Source organism: Motacilla alba, chromosome 11 (assembly GCF_015832195.1).
Source record: "Motacilla alba alba isolate MOTALB_02 chromosome 11, Motacilla_alba_V1.0_pri, whole genome shotgun sequence".
Lineage (NCBI taxonomy): Eukaryota > Metazoa > Chordata > Aves > Passeriformes > Motacillidae > Motacilla > Motacilla alba.
This window is the reverse complement of record NC_052026.1, coordinates 2,591,266-2,609,108: the sequence shown is the minus strand read 5'-3', so window position 1 is coordinate 2,609,108 and position 17,843 is coordinate 2,591,266. Positions and strand designations below refer to the sequence as shown.

General features: G+C 41.3%; 1 protein-coding gene across 1 annotated transcript in view; it reads right to left on the bottom strand.

Annotated features, from left to right (window-relative positions):
* Positions 1-17,843, bottom strand: part of LOC119705444 (transcription initiation factor TFIID subunit 4-like) — a 146,858-nt gene that overhangs the window by 78,547 nt on the left and 50,468 nt on the right. Inside the window, exons 11-12 of the mRNA XM_038147873.1 lie at positions 5,917-6,047; positions 3,307-3,432 (exon numbers count right to left, since the gene is read on the bottom strand). Coding sequence (XP_038003801.1) covers positions 3,307-3,432; positions 5,917-6,047 — 257 coding nt within the window. The remainder of the gene's footprint in view (positions 1-3,306; positions 3,433-5,916; positions 6,048-17,843) is intronic.

The following is a 17,843-nucleotide window of genomic DNA, read 5'->3' as shown; positions in this document are numbered from 1 at the left end:
TTCAGATCCTTAATGTAAAAGAAATCGTATGTTGCATTGCTACTACAGCATACCATGATTTTTCCTTTCCTGTCAGGTTTGTCTTCCCCCAAAATATCTCACTGGAATGAGAACATCACTCACAATGCTTCTTAGCTTGTGATATTAAGTTTCTATTTCTCAAGTATTTCCCAGGCATGAGACATAAGGTTTTGTAAAATTCTCTCATTTAACAAGTTAAATAATATTGCTATTTTGTTTCACAGACTCTCATGTAGTGCCACAGCTAATTTTAACTTTAGTGACTTCTCTTAGAATGTCAAATTCTTTTTTCTTTTGAAACCTAACTTTGTTCTCCTTCCACCTGCTCATCTGATTCGATCTCTCTTCTTCTTCCAAAAATATTTCCTGAAGCAAAACCAAGCCCATCTGAGTGCTTACAAATTTTTGGAATAATTTCCTACTGTACCTACTGAAATTATGGTCGCAGATCAACCAGAACACTTGTGTCAAGTATTTTCTTTTCTCCTAAAGAAAGCCACCCATCACCCAAAACAACAAAAACCTGAAACCTGACACTTTCTTTGGCCATTTTTACCTTTTTTTTTTTTTTTCTCACCCCTTACTGAACTGCAATGCTAAATTACCAGATCAGTTTTAAGGCTTCTCAAAGGCTCATGCTGCCTCCCCTTTGATTTCAATCTATTCCGTAATTTTTCATTATCTTCTCCATTGATTATCCTGTTACACAGCAGATTATTTAACACCATCTGCTTCAATGCCCAAAACGTTTCCTTCACTATCTTATTCTTCATCAAAATCCAGACTGTGGCTGTTAACAAAGCTCCAAAATGTAAATAATTAAAAATGAATTTTCACTGTGCAAGTTCAACCTTTCTGTGCTCTTCCATAGGAGACAGCAGATGAGGTACCACCAGCAGGAAGCTTTGAGACTGTCACTAAAATGGTTCTGCTGAGGAACCTTAACACATGTTGCACAATAACCTGTCAAAACACTTCCAAGATAAAAGATCACACTGCTTCTCTAAAAGGCACATTAAGAAGTTGCAGTTATAAATAAATATGATTTTCAGGAAAACAGAAACAGAAATTTCACTTGAAATGCCCAAGTTTTTTGTATTTTAAAGACAGCTTCTCAAGGTGACAAAGGTGCTGTGACTGGGGGAACACTGCCTTTGCATGGTGAGTGTTCGAGCCCCCAGAGGCAGTTTCAGCATCTCCCCCGTCTGCAGACACAAATGTCACCAGGCCACAGACAGAGACAAGAGGGTGCTCATGGGTGTCACTTCACCAGGCAGCTGGGCAGACTTTAACTGTGTCACTACAGCAACTGCACCCTTCCCACAGGGGCTGAGATCTCCTCAGACAACAAGGCACGTTCAGAAAAACAGAAAAAACCAAAATCCTGGCTAAGGAATCAGTACACAGGAATTCAGAATAGAGACCTCAACAAATACCACTGTTCCTGTACAGGTGCTTTTGCATTTGAGCAGCACCAGAGAATCTAAGGAAATAATGTAAAATCAATTCTTTAGAATAAAAACATTGTAATCTGACCATATTTTACCAAACTATGTCCTACATAAGCCTTGCACTAGGTCACTCATCCAGCAGAACAGACTGGGGAGCACAGCTAAACAAAGCAAACTCAGTTCCTACATTTACACTGAAACCACACCACTGCATAAGCACCTTCTAAGGGGTCCACAGTGTCTCCCACTGCCCACTCTAAATATTCATACTGATAAATCAGCACTGCTGATGGCTACTCTGTGCTTTGGTTATGGATTTTTATACCTTCATTTATTTTTCACCTTCATCTAATTCTTCCGAGCTGTCCCCTGGTTATGAGAAGATAAAGTATGCATTCAATAATTTGATTAAGGTATTTTTTTCAAATAAATTAGGGTATTCTTCTACTTTTTTTTTGTTGCAGAATTCTTATGTTTGCTCTTCCTATATTTTATAGGAATCAAACTTGATGACTGCATATTTATTTTCTAAATTTAGACCTCACAGGACTTTATACTATCCAAGACTAAAACAACAACAAGAAAAAAGAAAAAACAAATAAATAAATAAAAACAAACCCCAAAAAACCCCAGAATATCAATTCATGAAGGAATTCAGGTTGGAAGGATGGAAGGAACACCAGGAGGTCCAGCCTGCATAAAGCTCTGCACAGTCAGGGAAACATTTCTGAACTAAAGACTATAAGCTACTGCATTCTTCTCAATGTCCATTAAAAGACCAACCAATGAAACTAACAAGCAGCAGGATACACAGAAAATTATTCACCAAGATGAAGTCACTGAATGGAGACAACAGGATTAAAATAAATAAGCATTTCTTTATTTTTAAATAAGAATTCAGAATGAAAAGAGTAAATACGTTTTTATCAAAACATTTAAAGAGTATCTATGTTTTGTAAAAATGTGTGGAATATTTAATAATGTCAACATTTATAAATTAAGAGTACAAACACGACAGATAAAAGTAGCCTAACTGAGAAATATACTTCTAAATAAGCAAGGGTTTTTTTATTTTTTAATCTCTCAATTTGTGAATAATAATGGCATAAAATCAAGAGGCTGTGTTACAACTGAAGATTGAGAGGGATGAACTTATTTCCAGTTAGATATGATATATATGATCAACTTTACAGAGAGACCTATCTATACCTATGTGCTCTTGAAACAGTGTCATCTGAGTTTGTTCTGCTGCACGCATGAACACTCAGTCCCTGGAACTGCAGTTACAAAGGAACAAGTCCTGAGAAGTGGCAGTTAACCAAAGACAGGCATGAACCAAGCAAATTCTGCAGTTACAGAGAAGAGACTGGAACACATTGAAATGAAGATGAACAAATGAACAAAACTGTTTCACAACAAAGTCTAAAAACCTAAGCCTCTAAAAAATTATTCAGAATTTACTGAATTTGTTTAAAGACCCAAAGTGTAAGCTATGATTCTCCAGTGGCACAGAAACCCTTGGCATCTATTAAATTTCAAAGGCAATTGTAAAAATAATTTCACAGAATTATTTTGAAAGTGTTAGCCACTGTCTCCTGTGTTCCCAAGAACTCATCATATTCAGAGCTGTATGTGGAGAAACCAGAGGCATCCCAGGCAGTCTGGAGTCAGCACAGACCAGAGCCTGACCATGAGTTCAAGGTGTAGTGTCACACCAACAGCATCTTTCTTATTGTAAGAAACAAAATGTGCTTAGGAAACACATATCACAAAATTAAATCATTGTTTGAAGGCTATGGATTGTTAAGTAGTAAAAAAACAGTCAAAGTAATACCTTGGCAGCCTTCAGCAAAATTTCCCTCTCTTGTTCATCTTTCCTTTGCTTTTCCAAACGCTCCAACTGCTCAAAGAACTTCAGCTGGGATCGGACATCGGTGGCTTGCTCGTACCACTCATCATCCTGTAAAACAGGGACAGGCCTTAGAAAAACAGCCACTTCACCCAGACCATGCATTTAAAGACTGGAAGTGTCACACGTTAAAATCTTTCCATTGTACTAATAATAAAATGATTATTTTTTAGGCTCGGGGGAATGAAGCCATCCTATGGTTACCGGAGGGAGAATCTGATTATTTAACTAATATCTAAGCAACTTTAAAAGAACAAGAATTGATCTGTCAGCACCAGATACATGAAAGAGTTAAAACCAGTAAAACCAACTCACTTAATGATGGAAAACATTTAAAATGCTTTATTACTGAATAATCCTAGCTGTAGTTTATAAGCAGGCTCATAACCTATAATTCCTGCATTTGTACTAATCTTGAACTAGTAGCAGACTTTCTCAAGAAGCAGCATTATAAAAGCATTAAAGCTAAAATCTCAGTTGAGAATAAGCCTCTAACTCCAATTAAAACAGAAGCTTATGACAACTAAGAGCATGCTACTATTCCTAGCACACAGCACCCAGGAGAGTTGATGGAATGAGCCACATGGAGAACACTGGAATGTCAGTCAGAAAAATAAGTTTTCCACATTACTTTCATCCCATTTATCTACTTAATATTCTCCTTTCTGACTACCATGCTATGAAATCAAAGAATAGCATTAACTAAGAAAAATACAGAATACAGTGACAATGCTACATTTCAATCAGAGACAACACTATTTTCTTTCTAGGGATCTTTCAAGACACTGTTTTAAATTCTTCTTTGGCTTAACATAGACTGTGCAAACTGCTTTCTTCTCAGACACCATCCTAGAGAGAAGAAAGGAGGAACTTTACACTTCTGAAGATGATAAAGAATACTGAAAAGAAACAAGGATATTTACTTTTAATCCAATATAGGAGAATATATCCATCAATTGCAAGGAAAGATCTAAGTGAGGTAATAACCAGGAAGAGTGGCCTTTATTTTTTAATCTATTTTTCTATCACAATGACATTGATTATAGTCACAGATCCCAGAGATTATTATTTTTGCAAATATCACATAGAATTAATCCAACCATGACTCAGGTCCTGAGGCCCCAGGTTTAGGAAATAGGCTAAGACACAGTCCAAAGCTGTTTGACTAGACTGCCACTCCAAGAATACAAAAAAGTACATCACAAAACCAAGGAACAAACTAAACCAGAGCTATTATATATATATATATATATATATATGCTAAAGAAATCTAAACACAGCTTAGACAACACACAACTAGTTATTACCATCTTCCTTGCCACCAGTCTAACAACTACAATAACTAACAAGCATCTTATTTCTACTGGAAAAGGTATTTCAAATAGCTCAAGAAAGATGTTTGATTTATTTGAATTTCAAACTGGTTTGTAGATCTTTATTTAAATTTCCCCCTGGTTTGAGATACCAAAATTGTTTCTGTTTTCTTCAGGAATACAATCACGGACAAAAGAATCAGTGAAGAATTTACAGCTGAATTCTTTAGTTGCTACGGCAGATATCGGTAGCTTTTATAAAATATTAACATTTCTCACATCCAGAAAAGTTACTATAGATTCCTAAATACCAAAGCAATTTCAATCCAGTTCTTGGATACCCTAGGACACAAAAGGAGCTATCAGGAATCAAGTCTTAGTCACAATCTGTTGTATTGCAACAATCCATGAGCAGAAATAGCTTAACACATGCTCTGTGCCAGACACTCCAGCACAGGACAGAAACAACTCCCCACCCACATGCCCCAGAGAGGAGAAGATGAGCAGGCAGGCAGTGCCAGGCAGACCCCATGGCAGCAGAGCTGCTGAGCAGAGCTGCAGCGAGGGCAGACCCCATGGCAGCAGTGCTGCTGAGCAGAGCTGCAGCGAGGGCAGACCCCATGGCAGCAGTGCTGCTGAGCAGAGCTGCAGCGAGGGCAGACCCCATGGCAGCAGTGCTGCTGAGCAGAGCTGCAGCGAGGGCAGACCCCATGGCAGCACAAGCAGGATGAGCAGAGCTGCAGCGAGGGCAGACCCCATGGCAGCAGAGCTGCTGAGCAGAGCTGCAGCGAGGGCAGACCCCATGGCAGCAGAGCTGCTGAGCAGAGCTGCAGCGAGGGCAGACCCCATGGCAGCAGTGCTGCTGAGCAGAGCTGCAGCGAGGGCAGACCCCATGGCAGCAGAGCTGCTGAGCAGAGCTGCAGCGAGGGAAGCTGAGCAGCACGAGCAGGATGAGCAGAGCTGCAGTGAGGGCAGACCCCATGGCAGCAGTGCTGCTGAGCAGAGCTGCAGCGAGGGCAGACCCCATGGCAGCAGAGCTGCTGAGCAGAGCTGCAGCGAGGGCAGACCCCATGGCAGCAGAGCTGCTGAGCAGAGCTGCAGCGAGGGCAGACCCCATGGCAGCAGAGCTGCTGAGCAGAGCTGCAGCGAGGGCAGCTGAGCAGCACGAGCAGGATGAGCAGGACGTGGCTGTGTGAGCACCAACCCGCCTGGGCACACTTACTTTGTACGACTCCATCCGGTGCTGGGTTATCACTGTCACCTTCTCTATCACTGTCCTTAATCTGCTCTGTGTTGCATGAGAAATAAAAGTAACGACCTCAGCTGGCACATCAGTAATTCCTAGTTTTTTAGCTAAAGCAAAAAAAAAAACCAAAAAAAACAAAACAAAACAGGATTAGCTTACACCCCATAGGAAAAAACCCCGAAACACAAAGTTCTAAAGGACTTTACATCACTACTTTGTTTTCCTGAATAGAAAAATCCATGACAGTGTATTTGTGTGGCTTTGGTGACACATTCATGACCCCCTGAAAAGGGTGCAACTCTACTTCACAAGGTTAAAATCAAAATCAGAGAATTTCTTTAACACTTTAAAGCACTGAAGAACTTTGCTGAAGTTTAGCCTGGCACATTAAACTGAGGAACGTCAGACTATGAGACAGTCTGAGTTCTCAGCTGTTCTACACAAGAAAAAACAATTCCTTTATTTTCAGAAGCATTAGTGCAGATGAATCTCAGTGTTGAGTGGGTGAGAGTTGACAGCAAAGAATTCTGTTGCATCCTTTAGCCTACACCACTGGCATAGTACTGAGAACAGAAATTCTTTAGGTGAAAAAACCTATTAATTGAAGGCAAAGAAATAAAGTAGCATTAAAAAGAGTTGTTTAGAGACACCAGCTGTTCCCCCCAATACATATTCATGGCTACCTGGACATTTGATACTTCATGCTAAGTTTGTAAGAAAAGCAAACAGTCTACAGTTTAATGCACTTAAATATTTAAAAACCATCCAAACTACAGAAAAAAAAAAGAATATGAGTAACACTTAATGACTCCTAAATTCATCAAAATAATTACTAAGTACTGGATATAAATTTGTAGGTGTATAAATATATGTACTTATTTAAACTACAGTCCTATGATGGCATACATGGTCCGGGCAGGACAGTTTTCTGGGTAGAAAATTCCCTGTGTGCATGCACAGATACATATATTTCACACTGAAAAAAAAATGTGTAGTGCTATTTTTTATGGATCATTGGCGTTGGACCACCACAAAAGAATAAACCTGCTGAGTCAGTTTTCCACTGAATGGACACAAGACTTTCAAAAGCAGTTTGGCTGGGACACATGAATGGTTATGCAAAACACAGAAATCCGCGACTATTTCGGTCAGTGCTTCCTACAGAGCCAATTGCAAGGGGAATCCTCGTCTGGGGAGGGGTCCCTGAGCAAACGCCGACCTCGGCTGCACGAGAGCGAGTGTCGGCTTTGCGAGGCGTGCCTGCTTCCCCCGGCTGAACTCGGCACCAAGAAACCGTCCCAGAGCAAGGAATGGGGGACAAATGAGCGCGGAGACAGCGGGAGCGGAGCGGGGCCGCGGCCAGGGCGAGCCGGCACCTGCCCCGTCCCTTCTTCCCTTCCCTTCCCCCGGCACCTGATCCACCGGGACCGGCCCCTTCCCTTCCCCCGGCACCTGATCCACCGGGACCTGCCCCTTCTCTTCCCCCGGCACCTGATCCACCGGGATCTTCCCTTCCCTTCCCTTCCCCCGGCACCTGATCCACCGGGATCGGCCCCTTCCCTTCCCCCGGCACCTGATCCACCGGGATCGGCCCCTTCCCTCCCCCCGGCTCCCTCTCCAGCGGGATCTTCCCTTCCCTTCCCCCGGCACCTGATCCACCGGGATCTGCCCCTTCCTTTCCCCCGGCTCCCTCTCCAGCGGGATCTGCCCCTTCCCTTTCCCCGGCTCCCTCTCCAGCGGGATCTTCCCTTCCCTTCCCTTCCCCCGGCTCCCTCTCCAGCGGGATCTTCCCTTCCCTTCCCCCGGCTCCCTCTCCAGCGGGATCTTCCCTTCCCTTCCCCCGGCTCCCTCTCCAGCGGGATCTGCCCCTTCCCTTCCCCCGGCTCCCTCTCCAGCGGGATCTCCCTCTCCAGCGGGATCTCCCATTCCAGCGGGGGCTGGACCACAGCCCCCCTGCGCTCCCGAGCCGCGCCTCCCCAGCACGGTTCTCCACTCCGGCTACCGCTGGTGTTCATTTTAGGGATTCTTTGAAGTCGTTACCTCTTAAACTAACTTAATCACCGACTCCCTATCTTACATGTTACCTTAAGGATTTCAGCAAGATGTATATATGATTTTTAACTAATTTTTGCTTTATCATGGGGAAAAAAATAAATTAAACCTTTCTTGGTGCCCAATTTGTCCTGTGTAATAGAGCTGGAGCCGCGCTCAGGTTGCTGAAAGGTGAATGAGTAATGGCAAGCAGACACACACATTAAATCCCAACGCTGAACTGCCGCCCAGGCAAATGAAGTCCTTGAAGTTGGGAGGACAATTCCTACAGGCAGGAGCAATTCCTCCAAGTGAGACTGGCAATATTTGAGCACGCACCATTTTACCACGCAGACGCGTCTAAGCAAAGCCATCGCTCAGAAAACCCTAGTCTGAAAGATAAAATGCAAGTAAGAAGGGACCTTTAATTAACTAGTATCCAGAAAAGAGGCTTGGAGATGGAAAATTCTGCCCTATTCTAGGTAAGGGTGAGAATGTGTAATTGTTACAGTTCTTTGAATTTGAGTGTAACTACAGTTATCCAACTTCCCTGAAAACACACACACTCCTTTTATAACAATAACTGTTGCCATCTTGGGTTTTTTCACAATTAAGGTCTTTCTAATCTCAAAGAATTTTTTTCTGAATAAAGCCAACCATTATAGGACTCTTCCTGTCCCTTTAACTCTTCAGAAATCCAACCATAATCTATGGACCATTCTCTGAGATACCTGATGCCTTAAGATTCTTGTCCTTCATCAGCCTCTGCAATATCACAGTAACTGTCTTCTCCTAAAATCCCCCAACATAATATTCCCAAGTCCAGAAAACTACCCAGAGGCCACAGAGTCCCTGGGCGGATCCCCTGGGACTTACCCTTTTTAATGGGTGTCTCAGGGACCTCAGGGGTGAGACACCAAGTCCCCTCACCAAGTCTGCAGATGGCACCCCCCTGAGCAGTGCAGAGGGAAAGGACCTGGGCAGTGAAACGAGAGGAACTTCATGGAACTCCTGATGGACAAGTGCAAAGCCCCGTGCCTGGGCTGGACTCACTGGAATGCCATGGGCTGGGGCCAGCAGCCCTGATGGGGTGTATGGAGAGCCTGGAGGCCAGCAGGTTACCCAGGCTCCAGCACTGCACCCTGGCACCCATGGGCTGTACCTACAGCAGAACAGTAAATCAGTGGCAACCAACCCACCAAGGGAAGCAACTCCTCCTCTTCACTCAGCCCACATCTACAGTCCTGCACCTTTGGGTCACCCAGCTTGAAAAAACTTGAATCCAGGAAAAGTCAACAAGATGGTCATGGGGGTTCCAGCACACAACCTACATGAGAACAGGAGGGTTCTTTTTCTTGGGGTAAGAAGACTTAAGGGAGAGTTGATTGAGAAGATGGAGCTATACCCTTTATTAAAGTTGCCTGGAAGAAGAATAAAAAATAAATTTATAAACTGAAACAGCTGTTTCTGACTGGATATAGGGAAGAATTCTTTCATGAAGAAATAATGGAACACTGCACAAACAAGTTGTAGACTGTCCCACCTCTCAAATTTTTATGACTTGGCCAATCAATGCCCTAAACAACCCAGTCTAAATTGAATGTTGATCCAGCTTTGAGCAAGGGACTAGAGTGATTCAACGATCCCTGCACTTGTGCTTCCATATTCCTCATTACTGCACACTACTGTGACATCTCTCCTGCATCTCGGATCATCCCCTGGCACATCTCCCGTCCACATTTGTCCAGCACGCCAGCTGAGCACAGCCAGGGACCCTGAGCCTGGCCAGTCTGTGCCAGAGAGCTCACTGGCAGCCAACCAGGCAGAAGAGCAGAGAAAAGCAAAAAATGGGTTCACTTCCCCCTCAGCTCAGGCACACAGAGGGGGCTCTATCTAGCTCCTGATTTATCAATCGACCTGAAGGGAAAGAAGAAAGGCAAATGCAATATTCAATCACCTAAGGCTACAATTCTTTGGAAAACAGGATAAGGGGAAAAGAATACAATTTCCCCCCAAATGAATTAGCATCAAGGAACCAGACTACAAAAAGATTTTTAAAAAGTCATCTTGTCATCCACATGATTCATCATGTGTGGAAGCATCATCACGTCTTCCCTGCACTAAATTACATTAGTTAAACCCTGGTAGCTTGGGCTGTCAGAAGCAGGGTGCATTCCAAAGCTGCATTACACACGAAGATTTGGCACACTCCTTGAATACTTGGATTGCACTTGGGGCAAGGGTGGGAAAATTACCAATTCCATCCACACTTGGAAATGCTGGCCAGTTTATACTTTCACACACAGTTGCTCACACCACTGTGCTGAATCCACTGACCTATGAGATGCTGTGATACCACTGCTTAGAGCCTGGCCCTTCTTTGCTTTGTGCTACTCACAAAAAATGCCAAATAGAAACTGAATCTAAGCATAGGGCTGGCAACTGTTAATTTTCGTATGTTTCTATATTAAAGTCTTAGTTTTGTCTTTTTTTTCTTGACTGCCACTTCTCCTGTGATCCACTCTCATTTATAAATTTCTTAAAATAAAATGTATAAAAGTTCATCCACTCTCATTTATAAAAAGCATACTGGAATCCTGTCTACCATCAAAGGAAAACAACACTTATCTCTAAACAGGAAATTCCTGAGATATTCTTCTAGTCTGCCTGATTACTTCTCCCAGTGTTAATAGGAAAAGGCTACTCTTCCCTTTTCAAGGATCCCCAGAGTGATAACAATGTGGAACAGAAATATTACTTATACTTTTAAGAAATGTACAGATACACATATATATTCTAAAATACGAATCACAGTTAATTATATCACAGACACAAATATCCTTGTTATTACTCACCTTTCTAACCAAGTTATTGGACAATGGGCTTCATGTACTGATATTTTTATTTAGGCCCACACATTCTGAATTCCAGTATTAACTGCATCACTTGATCTTTACAATACATACATTTAAATATGTGCAGAAACCAAGGAGAAAATTAAGATTAAAAAAACCCAAACCTTACTTCTATCAACAGAGTGTTTTCCCCTGTCTTCTGTTTTTTAAAAGTTTAACTTCTTTCTAATTTTTAGGTGATTATCTCAATGTGCTTTAAGTTTGATGATGTGGCAATCTTAACTTGCAGTCTTGTAATCAGAAGTATCATATGTGGAATTTGAAAAGAGTTGCTTGCTTTTAAATAATACATTTGTTAAATTTAGACATTTTGGATAACAAGTATATGCCTCAAGTCTTTAAAATTACTTTAGCAATGTAATTTTGAACTTTTCCTAGAGCTATGATAAAAACATCATCAAGGTTAACAGGAAAAAAAAGGGAGCTGGAGCAAAGCAATGCTCCAAGCTATAATTTTAACCCATCTCTCCAGTCGAATTCAAGTTTTGATATTGTTAAAGACAAAACTAAGGTCATACTCTTTATTCAAGTGCTCTTCCCAGATCTCTATTACACCAGAACTGTACAAGACAATCAAGAATTGATGACTGATTGAAAGAAAACTTCAATTCTCTGTGGCAGAACCCAGTTACAGCACATCCTCAGAGGCATCAGATGCTACTAAAGAGTCACACTATCCTACATGAGAAATATGAGGGACAAATTTGTACTCAAATTGCAAGTTTTGAATCTGCCAAGCATTACAGAACAACACAATAAAGTCTGCCTACATGTTAATTCTTAATTACATGTCTGGAAGCTTTAATAGCAAACCCTGGCTCAATCAGAATTTAATAAAGATCTACAGTATATGAGCATGCAAACAAGTGTGTTAGGATATTTTGTTACAAACAAACTGTATTCTATTTTAAATTTTTTGATATTGCAACAGAGTTACTGTTTAGTCAGAACTCAGATACAAGTTCCAAAAACCTTGAGGGAAAAAACGTACAGCAATATTATTCTGATATTGGCATATGTGTCAGTAGCACAAGATTGTTTTTTACAAATATAAAAGCACCTAAACCTTGTAACTGAAAACTTTTTAGGTCTCATGAAGTGAAAATTCTTCTATCATCTGCTCAGCTATCTGAAAGTCACTGGCTTTGCTGCACTTTACAAGTTTAATTATATTTTATTGATCAAAAACCAAAACAAATCATAAGGAGGGTACTGCCCTATTTGGGAAGCAGAAGAAAAATACTGTCTTTGCAGATAGGCTTTCAAAGAATCAAAAAGTTACTTCAATAATTTATAGTATAAGAGGACTGACAGGATTGAGATCAAAGATAAAAAAAATTATTTGTAAAACATCAGGTCTGACTCTGATTATTGATGTGATAAATTATTGAGTGCTGTATAAAATCTCTTTACGTTTACACTCAAAACAAAAAAACCTTGAAGAACTGGCTTTAAGCAGTTAAACAGCTCAGATTTAGGGCTTGAGCTGTCCTTCAAGAGCAACACTGGCAGGGTGCATAATCAGTGTCTGTTTGCCCTAACCACAGGTCAAAAATGCAGAAAGCACTCACTCCTGTGACCCTAAACCAGGAGCAACTTCCTGAACTTCAAGTTCTGTGCATGAGATATTGGCCCAGCATGCAACTGGAACCAGTCTTGCTAGGTCCAGACCCCTTCTGCCTCTACAGCTGGCTTGCACACCACAAAATAGAAAGCAAAGTCCATCCCCCTCCAATCTGGGACATTAAGTTTTTGTTTCACTTCATTCAACACCATCAGATCTAGGAAAATGCAGCAAAGAAGCATCTGGCCAGAGCCCAGAAAGCAGATCATCCTGCCCACATCCCAGAAAGTGCTGGGCTGCACCTGGATTGCATCTGCAACTGAGGCTCAAGCCCCCTCCTGTTATCCCAAAAGAACCAGCACAGTTTTGTGCCTCAGTCCCCCTGCAAGCTTCCCCACCAGGAAAGGCAATGCATTGGAAACACAACCACTTCAATTCCTGCAGCCTCCCAAACCATTCCATTCTCTGATAAAGAATTCTGTTCCTTCATTTCACCAGCATAAGGGAAACCGACAATTTTATAGTGCTGCTGTAGTTGTAGCAGTGAAACATTTAAAACACCTTAACCTCTGTACAATTACATATAACTAAATGCAACATGACTGGTTAAGTAGAAACTGGTCAGGAGTTATAATAGACAGCAACTTGTGGAAATTACAAGCTGAAAAAAATGGGGTGAGCGGGAGAGCAGTTCACCTTCTGAAACTAGATCAGCAGTATTTGTGTAAGACTCAGCTTGTGTGGTCTCTACAGAAAGCAAGCCATGAAATCAAGAGAAAGCAACTGGAGCTTTGTCTGATAGTGTGTATTAAGAATTCTAAATACTGTGTATTAATAATTCTAAACTAAGCAGTCCTAGCTGACTGAACACGAATGGGAAACAACTCTGCTGTACTAAGGGGCCTTGACATCCTGAGAAACACAAATGGCAATTATTGAACTCACTTCTCCCAACCTCAGAGCAGTGTCCTCAGCCCACAAAGTCATCCATCAATACTGCATTCCTAGTGCTATCAAGGGGAAAACCCAACCCTAAATATTAAGCTAGAGAATGAGGGATGGAACACAGGAGAGGAAAAGATTAAGGTGGTTGTTTAGGTTCAGAATAACCTGGGGTTGTGTTGGGGGGGCTCCCAGTGCCCTAGACAGACTTTCAGTACTAAAAACTGAATGCAGAGCTTGTTCAACAGTGGTAGGGCAAACACCAGCTCCTAGTTCTGATGATTAAAATTAGAGATTCCTAGGGGTGCAAGATAACCCAGTGATCCCAGGCAAAGGAAACATGAAGATAATTTTAGCTGTCGTCTTCTGGTTTCAGTCCCTTGAATAAAAGCCTCAATTTAAGTCTTACTAACTAAATGCATAAATAATTTAATCAATGTTGACTCGCTGTATTGTTAAGCTGGTCTGCTGCTAGAAGACAGTGTGAGGAAAGGAGAAACTACAAAACTTTAGTTGCTACCTTGACAGAAAGAGCCAAGCCAAAGGCAGTGGCTGGAGCCTCTGAGGAAGCTGTAACCCGGAGCTGTTCAGGAAAGCCCCAGGCCAGGGAGTGTTTCCTGCCAAGCACAGAATCCCTGCCAAGTGCTTTGAGATTTGGGGCAGCTTCCCTGCAGCAGGTACAAACCAGCACTCTCTGAGAGGGGCAGATGGCCAAGATAGAACCCACAGCTCCAAACCACCCTGGGCTGACGCGGGAAAGGTTTTGCAAACCAGGCTGCGATACTGCTCAACACTTCCAGTGCACCTCCATGGGAACAGCGACTCTGTCACAGAGAATGACTTTTTATCGCCCCGTAACTGTTATTTGCAAAACAATGGAAAGCCCTACATTCCCTACTTCAATAAGCTCCTTTGTAAAAAAACATTCCTCTTCTCAGAGCCTAAGAACTAACTGATAAGTTGATTTCTGGACAAACTGGAAGCCTTCTTTGTCGGATTAGGCCCTTTTCTGACCCAGAGATGGACAACTGAGAGGTGTTTTAAAAACTTTTATTCCATTTTCCATCTCATGTGAAGGGTGAGGCAATACAGATGTTTTAATTCAAGCCATCACAATCAGAACAATACATTATTACAATTACAGTACACTATGTCTTTCTTGGCCTATCAGTTTTTGCCACACCATGCTGTAAATGCCTTAAAGCCAATCACCTAAAACCACCCCTTGTGGGTGCCACTACAATGCATCTTTCATAGTTCTGTTTCTCCAAAGTATCCAGTCTTATTTGCTAGGCCATCCTTTGAAACTTGTTTCTAGCTCCATTTCTCTCTCAACAATGTCTGTCCTAGTCCATGGCACTTCTAAGTCAGCATTTCTTACCTCAAAGTTTACATACAGATGCACACTGTGTGAGCTTTCTGTCAGGCTTGGAGAATTCTCTACAAATCCATTTCCCACACTTCTTGAGAACTCCTGATCTGCTGGGAGCAGTGTTTGTCCTACACTTCTTCAGGACTACCCACCTTGCCCAGGAAGCATTTTGTGAAAATGACAAACTGCTCAAACATCAGTTATTTTTTTTTAAATTAACTCCCAACTTACAGATTAAAATCCTCAAAATACATACCACGCTCAGTGCAAGACACAGCAGGGATAAAACATAACCAGCCATGCAATGTAACCTCAAAGAATAAAAATGCGGAATAAAATGCTACACAATTTTTAGTATTGCCTTTTCCTGCCCCCTCCAAAGTAAATGTCAACCAAACTATTTTAGCAAAGTAAGATTCAGCTGAGACTTTAAAGCTCTGTAGTGTGAATGCACAAACACAAAACCATTTAAAGTGTTTCAGGCATTATAGTGGATTTAACTCTTTCAGTACAAACGATACTTAATAAACACTTACATATTTATATAACTGTATAAAAATTAAGTAAACCTACACTGGGTAACAGAGTCCATCATCCTTTCTCTAACAGTCATATTAGGAGATGCTGCCAGAAGATTTATAAAACAAAAAGTGTGTAGTGCTCATTGTGCACCTAAATTATGCCTTGGTCTGTCCTAAGTTAGAGCATCTTATCTGTCTATTAGGTCAGCATGGAATACTTTCTCCATTAATTTTTCAAGTAATTTTTTGAATTTGCAACACTGTAAAACAAACAGTTCCACAACTTAACTACACGCTTGGCAAAAAGCAACCTTTTTGTTTATTTTGAACTTTTACTTTCTAATTTTAATACACTTTATTCTTGTCAACGGAAAACAAGTAAAACAGCTCCACTCTAGAGGGCCATTGTGGTGTAATTATTTTAACACAACAGAGCCAGAGAAATAGTTGCATCCATGCAAAATCTATGTGTAACCCTGGCCATAGTCTCATCCTATTTTCTGTGCTGATTCAAAGCCTTTATATGCAAATCCATAGGATTTGGGGCAGGAGAAAAAAAATTCATCAAGTAGGGAAAGAACTTCTCAAGAATCTTACTTAACCCTAACTGTACAACTATACAACTTTTTTGGTGGAAGTCATATAAGATTGACCAGCAAAAGCCTCCACTTCTCTAAAAAGTCTCAACCAGTGGGTAAGTCTGGGAACTTACTCATAATTCATGCTTTTTGGGGAAAAGAAAAACTACCTTGAGAAGAGGTCTGTGCTAAGGTATATATAACCAGACAATCCAGTTTCCAAAATTCTGCCTCTAAGCTAGATAATTAAACAGCTGAAAGGCAGCTATTAATCATCCATGAAGAGCCTTTTTATTACCCTTAGTGGTTTGTCTCTAACAGAACCCAGCCAGTCACCAAACAACATTCTGCACAGCTATGTGGAGGCTTGGAAAATGGAAGGAGCTGCCACAAAGCACGGAAGCATAAACAGTGCACCTTGGAGCAGAGAACACTTGGCATTCCCACAGCAAGGAAGGCTTGCAGCTTGATCAGAAAGAACAGAAAGAATGTTAACTCTGAAGGAACATAAAGCACTACAATTAATTGTTTCCTTGCTCTCTTCCGTAATTAAACTATCACCTAACTTCTTTTAGAAGAAATCAAAATCTCAATGTGTTAAGCAAAGACAATATCCTTACATTTGATGTTTAATTCCTCCTCTTTAAATAATTCAACTTAAAGATTATTTTTGTGCCATTTGATGGGTGTATTCTAAAAGGGTGGGTACTGAAGTTATTAAAAGGAGGCACTGAAGGACAAAGTCTTTGAGAACTACAGCTCCACATCCTACCCTACAATCCCAGTAATCTGTGCTGCAGCAATTGAACAGTGTGAGGAAAATACTAAAGACAGAGGGGATGAAAACTGAAACAGGGGCAGGTCTCAACGCGTCAAATAAGAACACACAGATTACAGTTATATGATCTTTTCTACTTCATCTTGGTTTTCCTAAAACAAAAAATACAGCATAATAAGCACATCCAAAGACATCCAGGAACATTCAAGAATAAACACAGAGTGAGTGTAGAGGACTAGAAAATACGTTCACTGTTTTTATGAATAATAGTAAATGCCTCAATGCACTTTTGTGCTCGGTTACTCACTAGAGAGTCAAATCAAAAGAGATTTTTACAAGGACCAGACCAGAAAGTACTAATATGGCAATGACACCAACAGGAGTCCCTAAGAAAACAACAGAGAAGTTGTTAGTTGGGGATTTATCTGTTTTCATGCAGAGCAGACAAATGTGTTTCTTGAGCTAAATTCAAAATAGTAAACCAAGACAAGACCTCAGGCTTAAACACCATAAATACACTATTACACAGTACACCAGGTACGACAGAGATGGAGCAGAACTCCTGTAAGAACGTCAGAGATGACAAACAGATGCCAACATCCTAGAGCATAGTCCTCACAAGGAACAGGCCACACTCTCCATCACATCTACAGGATTCAAAGGCACACCAAGTATAAGAACTTGCCTATTGTGGCTCTTTTAAAGTACATTGTGTGAACAAAACAGACATTTTGACAATATTTTTCCTCTGAAAAACCATCTCTGACACCACAATCAGACCAGGCATCACAGTTGTCACCACAAGCTTGATGCCAGGCAGACTAGTTACATCTGAGGCTTTGTCTAAGGAGGCAGGATGGGCATGTCACACAGGCAGGATGTGCACAAAATCCAGGAAAGGATACCAGAAGGGTAGACCAAAGATCATAATCTGAATTTCAAAAGGTCAGCACCTTCATCTCTCTATGCCCAGGATTAAAATTACAACTGCCAAGATCAGGACATCACCCCACATTGATTAATACCAAATCGAGCATCACCAGAGCCACTACTGCAAAATTCATCCAGGTCAGATATGGTCGCTTAATTTTGTCAAAATAGCTTTACTTTATGACAGTTTATAGTAAGGTTGCACTTCTACATTAACGTGCAAGAACAGATGGTGGTACCTCATGTGGCCCAACTTTGTGTGGCAGCTACTT